The sequence below is a fragment of the Bacillus rossius genome, chromosome 1, assembly GCF_032445375.1.
Source record: "Bacillus rossius redtenbacheri isolate Brsri chromosome 1, Brsri_v3, whole genome shotgun sequence".
NCBI classification, from domain to species: Eukaryota; Metazoa; Arthropoda; class Insecta; order Phasmatodea; family Bacillidae; genus Bacillus; species Bacillus rossius.
The window spans coordinates 142,947,037-142,963,351 of NC_086330.1; the positions used below are offsets into that span (position 1 = coordinate 142,947,037).

The following is a 16,315-nucleotide window of genomic DNA, read 5'->3' on the forward strand; positions in this document are numbered from 1 at the left end:
GGGGGGGGGGGTTAGGAGTGTGGCATAGCCCACCTCAGGTACCCGGCGATGGGCAGAAACGGCCTGTGAGCCTAGGAGGGCACGACGACTGTCGTCAAAGTGTGTAAAATTTCATAAAGCTCAGAATAAAAATTTACATTTGTATAAAAAAAACTGATTCTTTATATTTACATATGCATGTACACAATCAATCATTTCGGTTATGTTTATAAAGTTTATTTTCATTGTAAGTAAAAAATACATGTACACCTACCTAATGTAATATATAACTCAACCAAAGTACTGGGGTGTGTAATTAAAGTTATTATTATAACACTTATTTAAACAACAACAAGCAATTTTCTTTGAAATTGGAGGTAAAATGTAATAATGTGTCATATAGGATTTGTTTGACGTTAAGTACCTTTTGTAGATCAATCGCGCACATTACCACTGTGTTAAATACATCTATTATGAGTACAGCAATATAGTCTTAAAATTATACATATATTAAAAGTTGCGACTATTTCTTTGTGTAACTCTTAAAGGTTATAAAATGTATACCAGAATTGTTTTGCTCTCACAGAGATTTATTTGACACACCGAAAACCTTAATATCTATCCCGTGTTCATAAAATAGATTATAATATATTAAATATCGCAATACGAAGCATCACGCAGAAAATCTTGTCACCAAGTTGCCTAAAAATTATTAATTCAAAAAGGACTTCGAACAGTTAGTAACATCGTCATTGGTGCAGCCAATCATTGCAGGAACTTTTCCATTCACAATAAATGCCCATAACTGCAGAAAATCAGGAAAAACGTAGATTCTATATGGGCCAAATGACCTTATGACATATGCGTTAACTGCGTAGTATCAGGCTCTGCCGCTAGGATGCGTTGTATAATGCGTGTACAGTGTTTTTTGACGACTTTTCCACATTGTTACTACAACATTTGGAAAAATCCCATTGAAAAAAAAAGTCCTACCTTGAATGAAAGGTACAATTTGACGGAATGAAAATCAAAAGACGAGGTACTTGCGAATGTGAATTGATAGTTTTTAAAACTGATTAATGACAAGGTCAATGAGCATCTGAAATTGTGAACTGGGTGAATCGTAACTCAAGGTAGGATTTTACATTGTTTGGTTATGGGTTGTCTAGATTCCAATGCCGTAAAAATATTGATGACGTCACAAACATGATGTTATTTCACACCTACATTCTTCACGGGACAAGCGCAGGAGTATGGGGGTTTAATCCGACCTCTATAGCGTAGCTGGATATACACTGGCTTAAGGTGCGAGGGGCTCTGGGTTCGAGTCCCGGGTAAGGCATGGGTGTAACATACGATATGATAAAAGATATTTGAACATGGACAAATTTACCCTTTGTCCTTTGGCGTAAGCTGTAGGTACATAGCAAATAAAGTATGGGGGTTTTGGGCTGAGAGTATTCACTTACTCATTTTGCACATAATACGCATCTTTACTAAACTTACTTTTGGGTATCGTATTATATACAACAGCCAAAAAGATTCCGTAGATTTTTTATTTCTTATGGTATCGTATTGTATTTTATAATCCCGCCCAGTTTTGTATATTTTGCAATACCATCTATTATATTTTAATTATTCATTTTAAAATTGAATTTAATGTCCTGGGTATCGTTAAATTATACTATAGCCCTATATATTTATGATTTATGCCAATACTGTCCATATAATATTTATGGTATTATATTTTATTGTCCCAACTGTTTTAATATATTTTGTGATACCTTATTTGAACACTTTAATTGTTAATTTTTTTTTCTATGATTTAAATTTTTCAGGTATTGTAAAAGTATACTGAAGTCCTACCTATTCTAGTATAGACCATGCAGACCTGTCAAATCTCACGATTTTGGTGTGAGGCTCACGATTTTCAGGTTCATCTCACGCCCTCACGCCAAAATAGTGTTTCCTCATGATTTTTCGGGGCCCCAAGATTTTGTTTCTAAAAGTTACAAAACAAGTTTTACGAAAGCTTACGGTAACGAGTTTCCATCAATACTCGAGTCACGTAAAGGAAGCAATTTTGCGTTTTGTAGCCTGTGCCGTGCTGATTTTTCTATCTCGCATAGTGGAAGAGGAGACATTGTGAAACATGTCACTACAAAAAAACACAACTAACACGTGAAGTGTATTGTTTCCAAAAAAAATTAATTTTGCTGTGAACAGTCATAATAGTGTTACACGAGCAGAATGTTATTTTACATCTTTTTTAGCTGCGGCCCTGCATGATCACTACACGACAGCGCTAAATTATGTTCAACTAAATTAAATCTGCAACCTATAATTTGTTGAAATCAATTTTGAAGCAGAGACCATGTAACCTATGTACCGACAGGTATGTCACTTAAATTTAAAGATTCTAATTTGTTGTTTTTTTATTTCTAACCTGTATTTATGGGCCTGAGAGTTTTTATCGAGGACCTTATGATTTTTTAAATTTGAATGTTGGCAGGTCTGACCATGATACTGAAAATATATTTTATACACTAATTTATTATTATCAACAACATAATCTTTTGCAAAACAAGCTTGTGAATCATTCCGATCCAAAACGCTTATTCCTGAGGTTATACCGCAAGAACGTACAGGTTGTAATTACTTCAGCACAGCCTTGTTGATGACTTCATCAATATTCCTACCATATTGCAATGTAAAACCTCACCAAAACTTTTGTTTGTTTTTATCACTTGGACAATTGCAAAACTAACCTGTAGAAATACAAGCCTTTTTTACATTACCTAATAACTTTTATTATTTACAGAACCAAAGAAACTATTTCACCTAACATCGCAAATGAAACACACACCACACACTTCTCACCTTACCACATAAAACAAAATGCACATAAAACACAACTACGAATCACAAACATTTATTAGCCATAAAAAACCACTTAACTGTTTTTGGCTTTATGGCAATAATCATTTACTGTCAATATTTCTTTTGAAGATATTAAATTAACACCATAAACAATTTGCCATTCTTTCATGTAGCCTAATTTATTCTGTATCGCGAAACGCAAACCGTCACTTTCCTGTTCACTACTACAATCACAACCACACTTTCTTTCTCTTCACTGTACTGTTTTATTAATTCATTGTAAATAAAAATGACCTTGCTCTACTATCTGGACTACTACACACATTGCCACACAATCCGAATAAATTTCTTAATACCTACTTAATATTTACTAGCGACCCGCCCCGGCTTCGCACGGGTGGAATGCTGATACTAAATATACTACAAAATGTTATTATATACAACGTTCACAGCTTTTTTGTCATTAGACAATACAAACATGTTTTCTTTAGAGGTTACTCTTGAAAGAGCGACATATAGGTAATTGGCCATATGAAAAATACTCAACGTTCAAATCTAAGCCTGCAATGTTGAGAGTTTGACCCTGGGATTTATTAACCTTACCTTAAACTACGATTTTTGATAATTAAAAATACTTGCCCTAATACTAAATTGCCTTAAATTCAAACCAAGATCTTAATAGAAGAAATACAATTGATAAAATATGGTTTCAATCTAATCCTATCCAACCTAATGAATGTACTTACTATAAGTACGGTTTAAAAATTAACCTTAATACCGAATAAAGTACGAACATAGAATTTTGAAAAAAATTGTCACGCTGAAAAGCACTTTTTGTCTTAAAAAAGAATTCACTTTAGTATTTAAATACTATCATACAATTTCGAATATATTTTTTTAATTTATCGTAACATACTTATAAGTACGGATTAGTTGTCTTACTGAAAAGCACGTTTTTATTAAGAGGGAGCTCCGATGAACGTGTGCGATCGCTGCTAATAATATAGTGCTGTAGGGCGAAGCGTGGCCTTAGACGCGCTACTTATAGGCACGCGCCGCTAGGCCCCCGGCCGGTACTGCCGCAACCGCTATGTCCGTGCATTTTATATCTGTAATAACTTCGAAAATATTCATTTAAATTACATGCTGTAAAGGGCCATATTGATCTATATTAAATGCACAATGTATTTAAGGTACTTAATTGGATAAGAATTAATGCTGTATTGCTTAAAATCGCTTCATAAATAAGGCATTATTTCTCGTAAAAAGTAAAGGATATAAAATGGTTATTGTGGGTTATCCCTCAGAGATAGACATATACCATCGCGGACTTTTTTGTAGATCTTTTTAAGGTGTACATTACTGTAGCTCATTATTTTGATCTATCTCGTAGGGTTCAGCCAGCGTTTGCAATGTAAGCGCAAAAAAATGTGTTTATTTACAACATCACATTAGAAACCTCTAAAATTATTAGTGTTTCTCTACTATATTATGCATTTATTATACATATAAACCTTCCTCTTGAATCACTCTTATCTGTTAAAGAAAACCGCATCAAAATCCGTTGCGTAGTTTTAAAGATCGTAGCATACATAGGGACAGACAGACAGCGGGAAGCGACTTTGTTTTATACTATGTAGTGATTGTGTGCATATTTATTCACTTTACATGAAGATATTCATTTCTACTTATTAATTCACTCTGCCTCGTACCACAAACTGCTACTTTTGCTCCAAAATTCACACTTATCATTCGTCTTTTTTTCATGGTGCTATTTTGGCTTTGACTGTTTCAAAAATACATAAGGTGTATTTTCTTTCATTCATTTATTCGATTTGTTATCATCGGTGAACTTCCATGGTGTCATATATTTCCCCTACTTAATTTCCAACCAGTAGTATGGTATTGTATGTATAGTGAACTTGACCCAACATTTTTGTAAATGGGTCATTCCATGTCAGTTCAACTACACCATGACACCCACCGTCTCAGATTTTTACGAAACTTGGCATGGTTGTTCAATTCATTGATGTATGTAACCATACCAATTTGTTTTGCTCTATCTCTAGTGGCTTCGATTTTACAGCCCCTTAAAGATTATGGATTATTGGAATTTTAATCATCTGGCCGCCGTTAACTAGAAATGTTGCCCGATGGAAAAAAATTCATATTTTTTTAATTTAGAAACCATTTTGTCTGAAAAAATTTTTAAGTTTGGGTCAATGTAGCAGGAATAATATAAAAAATGAACAAAACTACTAAGTGTTTATTTGGAACCATAAAAAAATCTCGAAGTGTAATTTTTATGATTATCGAAACAAAATTAAGAGTTTTACGGAAATGGTAAATCTCATAAAGGGAAAAGGATAATCATGAAATCTCTGTTTTGTTTTTGTTCTAAAAGATATGTTCTACCACATTAAACAGTAAGATTCGTGTTTTTTTTTTAGTGTTTTGATAATTTTTTTCACTTCAAAACACTAAAATGAGTTAATTATTTAATTTTGGTTAAAAAGCTGCTTTGGCCGCTATTTGCCTGACTGTGTTTCTGAATTATATACAGATGATTAAAATACCATATTTTCCTTTTGGTATCCCACACACATTTTTATAAAACAAATTACCTTACTTGCTGCTTCCTGTTTCCCATGCTGTGAAATCCCTGTAATTGTGCCATGACATCAACCTGTTCCCTTTACACTCACAAATACAAACAGAACTGACCTCAGTAATGAGATTGCAGTTCAATTTAAATATAATTATTTAATTACACTACATAAAACATTAGTGTGTTTATTTACACATGCAATACTCCTATGTTATTAAGGCTTACAGTACTTGCGGTTGTAACACTGTTAGGTCATTGTCCTTCAAAATTCTTCTAGATTGTCAAATTTTGATTGGATATTTGTCATATATTCTTGTGAAAACTGATAGGTTCTTCCAGTAATTGTTTTTGGCGGTTCCACCATAGCAATAATATGAGGAATGAGCACAGCACATGTATCTTCTTTCTTGGGCCAAAAAAAGGATGGTGATAGTCCGCGAGGATGAAGAAACTGTACCGTGACATCTTTTTGTTCAGCATTTATCGCATTCACCATGCCAAAGTACTAGAAGCTGTCATAAACACAAGCAATAAAACATCCAGGGTACAAATCTTCTAATTTCACGAGATAGTTTTGCTGAATGCTAAATAAATTAAAAACAATAGCTGCTTTTTCATCCTTGCTAATTCTTCGAGCCTCAATTGTTTGTGAATCATTTTGTGGCTGAAAGTTGTGAAATGATCTTGTCCCTGGAAGAGTTTGAACATCTTTGAAGCGACTTTCCATAGCCAGACGAGTCAATTTAACTGCTTCTTTAGTAATAAAATGGAAACTGATATTTTCAATTCTGGTCTTGCAGAAGTCAAACAGTTCAGCCACTGTTATAATTTGTTTTTCCAGAGGTCGTTTAAGACTTTCCCTCCGAGCTATGCGTTTTACAGTCACATTCCGTTTTGCCATGGCTGGTTGCAAAAAATGACCACTGAGCTCTCAGTAAAAAAATCTCTCTCATGTAGAAACAGAGAAGCTGGTATTGTCAACATTTGAATGTGTTTTTTTCTTGATGCACCTATAATTTCCTTTTTAATAATGTTCACTAGTTTATCCATGTCTTCACTGTTCTGCAACATACTTTTTTCCAGCAAGATTTTTTCTTCTGGTAGATCAACTTCAAGAACAGTTTCAATTTTTGATTTTACTTTTTCATGAACTTTTTGTAGCTTTTCTTTAGCATAACATGATTTGCTATGATGACCAAGTGCATGTAATTTCATTGGTGAACATCCAATTTCATGAAAGGAAGAATTTAGCTTGTCAATTACAGTATTTTTTTGAAGTTGGTTTAGTTCATCTCTAAATGTTAGTCCTATATCCTGACGTCGACCCAAGTGTCTCCTCGGCTCCTTCAGGCCGTTATGCCTCGTCAACGTCCTCCCTTGCGATACTAGTGCACCATCGGTGAAGTGCGACGGCCAGGGACGCACCCGCGTGCGCCCTAGCATGCCAGTGAGCTTCTTTTGTGTAATAAATAATTCTGTGTTTTATATATTTTTTTCAAATGGTCACGAGCCTCGATAATTGTGTATATATTTGTAACCATAACTAATTAACTGATGTGTAAATTCGCTGTTTGATTAATGTCTCGCTAAGTTGTGTAAATAATTTTGTAACTTTTCTCAAATGTTTCGCAGTGCTAGTAATGTAGCCGCAGCCTGGCGCGTCGCGGGGTGGGGCCTCTCCCACGCCGGCCGAAGGCAGTGGTGTTCAGGGCGCGATCAGAGACAGACGTGCACGCCGCTCCGCGCTGCTCGCGAGGCGTGTCTGCTGAGCTCGTGGTCCGACGACAGGGTCACTTCACGGGTTGTCGCGGCAGCTGTGCTGCATCTGTCGAGTCGCTCACCCAGTTGAATTTTACGAGTCTTACGAGTTACGTCACCAGTCGAACGTTCTATAACGCGTAAGCGCAGTTACGAACTGCCGAACTTTCGCCGTCAGTACGAGACTTTTTACGTAACGGACCGCGCACGTGTTGCTCATCTTTGCGGAGCAGCCTTAATCGGGGACAGTGTTACGTGGGAAAATTTCCAGTTTGTGCCGGGACGTGTTAACGGACGGGACGGTCTTCCGGGAGTCCGGGTCGCCGCGGGAAGGGCGCTCGTTCCGCGACGGGCCCGTCAGGCTGCGGCAGGCTCTCAAAACGACAATAAAAGGGGCTCGTGGAACTGTTAACACCGAGTTATCCTTGGAACTGCCTACCATTCTTCCTTCTCACCTCACTCTCCCTCCAGGTCCCGTATTTCCCGGTCCCGGCCACGTTGGCCTGGACCCACACCTCACCGGCGAGAGCAGTACGGGCACAACAGGACAATTACGTAAACGGGGAATCAGGGACCTAAAGCCGAGGGACGTCAATCCTTTGTCCATTCTCATGCTCATCATTACTTTCAACCTTGTCAGCTTCTTTATCTTTTAAAAGTTTATTCCTGCAAAACGCACAAAGTTTCTGACCAGGTTTAACCTTGTACCCTTTTAATAAGATGATTCTACTCTGTTGTACAGTTAAAACACAAAGTGCTTTTTTAATAACAGTTTTATGTCTTTTGAAAGAATCACAACACACCTTTTGTAAAAATTCATACTTCTTTAAAAACACACTTTCATGGTGAAGGCAAACAGTTGTTAACTTGTTGGATTCACATCTTAATGTAAAAAGATTCAAATCTTCATCAGAAAGTTTTTCAATACCTTGTATAGACTTGTCCTTGACATAGTGTAACAGATGGCAATCACTTTCAGTAGTTTCTCCAACACTGCACTTTTTCTCCATTGTTTAACAAAACATAACAACAATGCACTTTGGTACTCAGTTTAAACAAAACACATAAATACTATTAATAACACTCATTTACTGAAATGCTTAATTGACTGTTATGTATAAGAACCAATCTTACTTCTTTCATGGCAACTGCCTGTAACGGACTGACATGGAAGCTATATTAAATAATGCTGCTGTGAGGGGAAGGCAGGTTCGGACATATGCACAAGGTCACACACAGCCCGCCTTGTTCTCTCTCTATGCGCGGATTGTATCAGTTGCTGGCCTTCATGCTTATCTCCTGGGAAGATCTTGCATCTGGATCTGGAAGAGGGTGAGCACAGAAGACGGGGCAAGGGGTGTGTGAAGTCCGCAGCCAGGCACAAACACAAAAAAAATAGGTAAAATACACTGGCAGTTGTTTACGTATTTGCGAGTAAAAAAGGAACAGGATGGTGTCATGGCATGATTGCAGGGATTTGACAGCATGGGAGACAGGAAGCAGCAAGTAAGGTAATTTATTTTATAAAAAAGCGTGTGGGATACCAAAAGGAAAAAATGGTATTTTAATCATCTGTGTATAATTCAGAAACACAGTCAGGCAAATAGCAGCCAAAGCAGCTTTTAAATCAAAATTAAATAATTAACTCATTTTTGTGTTTTGAAGTGAAAAAAATTATCAAAACACTAAAAAAAAAACACGAATCTTACTGTTTAATGTGGTAGAACATATCTTTTAGAACAAAAACAAAACAGAGATTTCATGATTATCCTTTTCTCTTTATGAGATTTACCATTTCCGTAAAACTCTTAATTTTGTTTCGATAATCATAAAAATTACACTTTGAGATTTTTTTATGGTTCCAAATAAACACTTAGTAGTTTTGTTCATTTTTTATATTATTCCTGCTACATTGACCCAAACATAAAAATTTTTTCAGACAAAATGGTTTGTAAATAAAAAAAATTATGAATTTTTTTTCCATTGGACAACATTTCCAGTTAACGGCGGCCAGATGATTAAAATTCCAATAATACATAAATTTTAAGGGGCTGTAAAATCGAAACCACTAGAGATAGAGCAAAACAAATTGGTATGGTTACTTACATCAATAAATTGAACAACCGTGCCAAGTTTCATCAAAATCTGAGACGGTGGGTGTCAAAAATAGTTTTTTTTTGGTTGATTTGGTATGTATGAGAGCTGTTGTTAGTTACTTTTAGTGTTATTTTAAGTCATGTAAGTAGTAGGCACTTGTCATAATTTGAAGTGTGCTTTCTTCTCTCTCGCGGTTTATCTTTTTGGTTGGGACTCTGCAATCTGTCTTAAATTAAAAAAAAAAAACAAATAAAAAAAAATACCATGATACATTTGTGACAATATATAGTAGTAGTAGTGCCTTATTTTCTTTATTTAAACAGGTTTTATTTTGTACTTTATACAATATCTTGGTATGGTGTGTCAAGCTTCAGCCAATATTAGTGCCAATATTAGTGTTGACACGGGAGACGTCTAAATTATTACTAGGCTGATGTTGGATTTATTCCAGCTTTATTTTCCTTCCCCTCATTTCCCCCTCCTTTTAGAGTGGGAGGAGCCTGGCAAACTGCATACAGCACCCTGCATAGAAAAAGCAACACGAAGGAAACAAAGCTTACAGCACTCCCCATTCAAAATGCAACATGTTACCATCCATAAAATGTGCAACACTAGGCTAGGAACACAAAATATGAAAATATTCAGCACTACTTTATCTCAGATTTATTTGGCTTGCCCTCCTTTTTCCCACCACGTGACGTGGGCGGAGCCTAAAAGTACAGTACTCAACATAAAATAGTGCAACATTAACACTGGATTGTTCATTCTATAAAATATCCGACAAACCCAGTACAGTACTCTCAAAAATATTTGTCACTACACAGAAATGTACAGTAACCACCATAAAATGTGCAACACTTTAAAATAAGCAAGTACAGTACTCACCATAAAATAAGCAACACTTATGTGGGCCAACCATAAAAAAGGAACATCTAAACAACAGTACTGTGCAAAAGATTATTGGTGAAATTACAATGTAAATTGCTCAACATGTTATGTACCTTAACAAAAATACAGACCTGATCAAAAATGTACCATAAAAATTCAATGTACAGCCACGACCATACAATTCTGCATACACCACACAATATCCATAAAATTAAAAAAATACTGTACAGTACTGTTCAAAATATGTGTAACTACACTAAAAAGTACAGTACCCACCATACAATATGCAAGATCAAAAGAACAGCAGTGTTAAAATTGTGTAGAAAAAAATTACAACACTCATATAAAAAAGCATCTTAAGTTGAGCACAGCGCAAAATTGATTCGTTATATAAAAATTTACAGTAAAATAAAAATAAGCAACATTAAAGGCATGCTACATCAAAAAAAAAGTACCAAAGGCATCTGAATCAATAAAAGAACCACCTTATGCAGTACTACAACATTAAAATTTTTTTTTTTAACTTTAACTAAACGTTGTAATGATAGTGCTGCACGCTGAGAACCACATATTTATAATTTATTTGATGTAGCAGACCATGCTCACAACAGAAGAGCCTAACAGCTCTATTGTTGCAACCTTGATTTATAATGGAAAAAAAATAAAACCAATTGTTTCCCGGCTCAAAGTTATCATCATTTTGATTTTGACGATTTTGATAGAGCTGTACGGCAGGTACCACGCATTTTGTAATTTCTTGGTGAAGAACACAATACGCACAAAATAATGACATATCAGCTCTATCCTTAACACGTTTAGTTAAAGTTAAAAAAATATTTGAATGTTGTAGTACTGCATAATGGTGTTATTTTTTTGATTCAGATGCCTTTTGTACGTGCTGTAAGCTGGAACCACATATTTATAATTTTTTTTATGTAGCAGACCATGCGCACAACAGAAGAGCCTAACAGCTGTATTGTTGCAGCCTTGATTTATAACGGGAAAAAATTTAAAACAAATTAGTCCCGGCTCAAAGTTGTTTTATCATTTTGGTTTAGACGATTTTCATAGAGCTGTACGGCAGGTACCACGCATTTAGTAATTTCTTGGTGAAGAACACAATACGCACAAAATAATGACATATCAGCTCTATCCTTACAACGTTTAGTTAAAGTTAAAAAAATATTTGAATGTTGTAGTACTGCATAATGGTGTTATTTTTTTGATTTAGATGCCTTTGGTACTTGCTGTACGCTGGAACCACATATTTATAATTTTTTTGATGTAGCAGACCATGCGCACTACAGAAGAGCCTAACAGCTCTATTGTTGTTACCTTGATTTATAACGGGAACTAAATAAAACAAATTAGTCCCGTCTCAAAGTTGTGTTATCATTTTGGTTTAGACGATTTTGATAGAGCTGTACGGCAGGTACCACACATTTTGTAATTTCTTGGAGAAGCACACAATACGCACAAAAGAATGACATAACAGCTCTATCGTTACAACGTTTAGTTAAAGCTAAAAAAAAATATTTGAATGTTGTAGTACTGCATAATGGAGTTATTTTTTTTTATTCAGATACCTTTGGTAAGTGCTGTACGCTGAAAACCACATTTTTGTACTTTTTTTTTATGTAGCATGCCTTTAATGTTGCTTATTTTTATTTTACTGTAAATTTTTATATAACGAATCAATTTTGCGCTGTGCTCAACTTAACATGCTTTTTTATATGAGTGTTGTAATTTTTATTCTACACTATTTTAACACTGCTGTTCTTTTGATCTTGCATATTGTATGGTGGGTACTGTACTTTTTAGTGTAGTTACACATATTTTGAACAGTACTGTACAGTATTTTTTTAATTTTATGGATATTGTGTGGTGTATGCAGAATTGTATGGTCGTGGCTGTACATTGAATTTTTATGGTACATTTTTGATCAGGTCTGTATTTTTGATAAGGTACATAACATGTTGAGCAATTTACATTGTAATTTCACCAATAATCTTTTGCACAGTACTGTTGTTTAGATGTTCCTTTTTTATGGTTGGCCCACATAAGTGTTGCTTATTTTATGGTGAGTACTGTACTTGCTTATTTTAAAGTGTTGCACATTTTATGGTGGTTACTGTACATTTCTGTGTAGTGACAAATTTTTTGAGAGTACTGTACTAGGTTTGTTGCTTATTTTATAGAATGAACAATCCAGTGTTAATGTTGCACTATTTTATGTTGAGAACTGTACTTTTAGGCTTCACCCACGTCCCGTGGTGGGAAAAGGGAAGTACATAAGATGTTGAGCATTTTACATTGTAATTTCACCAATAATCTTTTGCACAGTACTGTTGTTTAGATGTTCCTTTTTTATGGTTGGCCCACATAAGTGTTGCTTATTTTATGGTGAGTACTGTACTTGCTTATTTTAAAGTGTTGCACATTTTATGGTGGTTACTGTACATTTCTGTGTAGTGACAAATTTTTTGAGAGTACTGTACTAGGTTTGTTGCTTATTTTATAGAATGAACAATCCAGTGTTAATGTTGCACTATTTTATGTTGAGAACTGTACTTTTAGGCTCCACCCACGTCCCGTGGTGGGAAAAGGGAAGTACATAAGATGTTGAGCATTTTACATTGTAATTTCACCAATAATCTTTTGCACAGTACTGTTGTTTAGATGTTCCTTTTTTTTATGGTTGGCCCACAAAAGGGTTGCATATTTTATGGTGAGTACTGTACTTGCTTTTTTCAAAGTGTTGCATATTTTATGGTGGTTACTGTTCATTTCAGTGTAGTGACAAATATTTTTGAGAGTACTGTATTGGGTTTGTCGGATATTTTATAGAATGAACAGTCCAGTGTTAATGTTGCACTATTTTATGTTGAGTACTGTACTTTTAGGCTCCGCCCACGTCACGTGTTGGGAAAAAGGAGGGCAAGCCAAATAAATCTAAGATAAAGTAGTGCTGAATATTTTTATATTTTGTGTTCCTAGCCTAGTGTTGCACATTTTATGGATGGTGCCATGTTGCATTTTGAATGTGGAGTGCTGTATTCTTTGTTTCCTTCATGTTGCTTTTTCTATGCAGGGTGCTGTATGCAGTTAGCCAGGCTCCTCCCACTCTAAAAGGAGGGGGAAATGAGGGGAAGGAAAATAAAGCTGGAATAAATCCAACTTCAGCCTAGTAAATTATTGCATGAACATTAGACATTCGTAATGATGGTCTTCGCTAGGGTCTGAGAAGAGGAATAGCCTTTTTTTACTTTCAACCAAGATGTGCATAAATGATTGAGTTTTAAGAGATTTAATGTAAGAAAATCACGTAATTGACACTGATGCAAGTACAGATTTATATAATTTTCAGACATAAAGTTTATTGAAAACCTAAATCATGTTTTGGTTTGCCACTATTAATTTTCTCATTGTTATGGCCAGATAGCTAAAGTTCTAATGAGTAGCTTGAATGTGTCGCTCGCTGCTAGCAATAATCCACCACTCTATTGCGAAATGGTAAGCAAATTCGTTGGTGGCGGTTGATATCTGGCACAAAAGGCCACATTGCAATGCGGTATAATTATGAAACATCCTTAGGCATGTATTAGGCTGAGCAAACAGAGCGGAGTTGAACAGCCACTCAGAATGCCACATTTTCGTTTTCAAAAGGTGAAATTTAAAAAAAAAATAAGTTTGCATATATGTTTAGAGTTAATCATGGTAATAATCTGGGTAGCTATGAAATTATTTTAAGATTTCTATAAAATTTTTTTTTTTAAAATATGGTTTTAAAAAAGATGTTTAAAGTTAAATGAATAAATTTTTATTCCTATAATTTATTATTTACAGCAGGAATTCAATTTACATTTTATAATTTACATTTTGTTATCAGAACTTACATGATAACTAATCAGAAACATATTATGTTTTATGATATCCTAATCTAATTTAAGTACTTATGTTTTTTAAGTATGTTGTGCATTGTAGAAACACAAAGGCTTAGACTATTATAATTATTTTACGTGGTAAAAGTATAGTTTGAGTTTTTATTTTTTGTTGCTTATTTTACCTGCACTGGTATGTTTATGAAACAAGATGGTTTGCAAAATATTGTTTTTGAAATTTTTTCCCTGAAACAGGACAATGACATCAGAAGGACATCGGATGGAACTTGACTCAGCTGTTTGTAGCTCTCCGGATTTAGAAAATGAATCATTTTCTTTGCTGCCATTTCTCATATCAAATGACATTAGTATCAGCCAAGTAGAAGAAATTGAAAAGGAATTGGATTTTAGTGAAAAATTTTCTCTTGTTTTTCTTTTATATGAAAACAGTGAACTTGAATTGGCTTACCAGAAATTAGAAGTAGCACATACTGCTTATAAAGCATGCGACGAGAATTTTTTTCCAGTGTCACAGTGGGTGAGAGAACATTTAGAGGATTCAGAGTGGAACGATTATCTTCTCGAAGCACTATGCATCATACAGAACTATAAACTGGTGCATAAACTTGGTTACTCAAAGAACGACATGAACTTGAAGTATCTTCCAGACAACCCTGGTTTGTCTTCAAAAATTGATTTGATGAGGAAAGCGCTTTATCGCTTGTGTGAAGTCTTGACCGTAGGTAAGGCAGAAAAGCTCATTGATATGGTGCACGCAGATATCGCCAGAGAATCTGTGGAAACTGCTGTTTTGCTAAAGAAATACGCATCAGAATTCCTTGAGATAAATTTGCTACATTGGCATTCATTGCAGTATATAACTATAGCTTCGTCTGCTGCCAGGGGTGATGTGGACATTCAAAAACTTGCCCGGCATTTGAAGGTTTTGGAGGAAGAAGAACTGTGTGAATACGTAAAGGTTATCGAAAAAAGATGCAAACCGGAGAAAATGGAGTACAAGTCTCTGCCGTCTGAGCAGAGAACTTTTCTCTCCAGGCCCACATTGCCAGGACGAGGGGACCACAGTATTGTGTCGACGACATATGGTTCTTCACCATCCAGAAGTAGCATATATCCCATCAATGAGAGAAGTGTTGGATTATGTCTTATCATAAACCAGAAATACTTCTTTGAAGATGAAGATCCAAACCTTCAGGTACGTATACATTGCATTGTTGTGGGCATTGTAATCTAACAAACATGCAGGTATTCTTTCTTTATACACTAATAGCATGATTTTTGGTTCTAATGTTAACAATTTTGGTAGCAGTGGGGAAGCACTTTGATGTTGTATGATGTTGCACAGTAGTTCTAACTGAAACACCAATAATCTCTGGCACATTAAGTCAACTGTGCAATTAAATTTGGAAAAATTTGGTGAAGAACTAAGGTTGTTGCAAATTAATAAAAACAAGTGGTAGTTTTTACACTTTCCTGGTAAAGTGTTGTTCCCATTATACAAGCAAATATACTGAATTTTTTAAAGTCTCATGTGGCTAAAACTTAATCATAACTACTGCTTTTGGTCCTGTTGTGATACCATTAGTGATTTCAACATAAGTAATTTAATGTGTTGTTTTAAAATTTGTCACATAAAAGGGTGTGAAAGCATACATAAAACCATTGTACAAGTATTCTGGTTATATCATTCATTGTATTTGCTGAAGTACATTTTTATTCTTTATATTTAATGAATACCTACTTCTGAAGAGTAAGTTTCCAGTGAGTAGGGACTTGTTGTTCATAGGAATTACAGTATGCTATATGCAATTAATATAACTCTTTAAGTTTTATGTACTAGTAGTTTCTGATATAAATGGAAGGCTACTGAAACTTTTAAACCAGCTGTTTCATAGACATGTTAGTATAAAAAAAAGGGACCATAGCATAAAGCACAGTGTAATGGATATGGAACAGCAACATGGTTAACTGTGTATACAAGGGTAAAAAACAGTATAAATGTAGTTAATTCATTCAAAAAAAAGTTCTCTTTGTGTGTAATAGCAGCATAGATAACGCATATGGACTCTGTGCTACCGTAACGTAAGACAACTCATAATCTAAGACAAGTGATAGCGTTAAGCTCTTAAAACTGGCATGTTATTTGTGTGTTATTCAATGGCATGTATGGTAAATTGGCTTAAAATGGTTACTCAACTGATTA

The 16,315-nt window shown here is 35.0% G+C and overlaps 1 protein-coding gene across 2 annotated transcripts in view; it reads left to right on the forward strand.

Annotated features, from left to right (window-relative positions):
* Nucleotides 1–949: 949 nt before the first annotated feature.
* The window catches only part of LOC134546241 (caspase-8), a 52,553-nt gene continuing 37,187 nt past the window's right edge, over nucleotides 950–16,315 (forward strand). Inside the window, exons 1-2 of one of the 2 annotated variants that reach the window (XM_063388923.1) lie at nucleotides 950–1,112; nucleotides 14,347–15,307. In XM_063388923.1, coding sequence (XP_063244993.1) covers nucleotides 14,351–15,307 — 957 coding nt within the window. In that variant the 5' untranslated portion in view covers nucleotides 950–1,112; nucleotides 14,347–14,350. The remainder of the gene's footprint in view (nucleotides 1,113–14,346; nucleotides 15,308–16,315) is intronic. The other variant, XM_063388924.1, reaches the window with a different exon arrangement.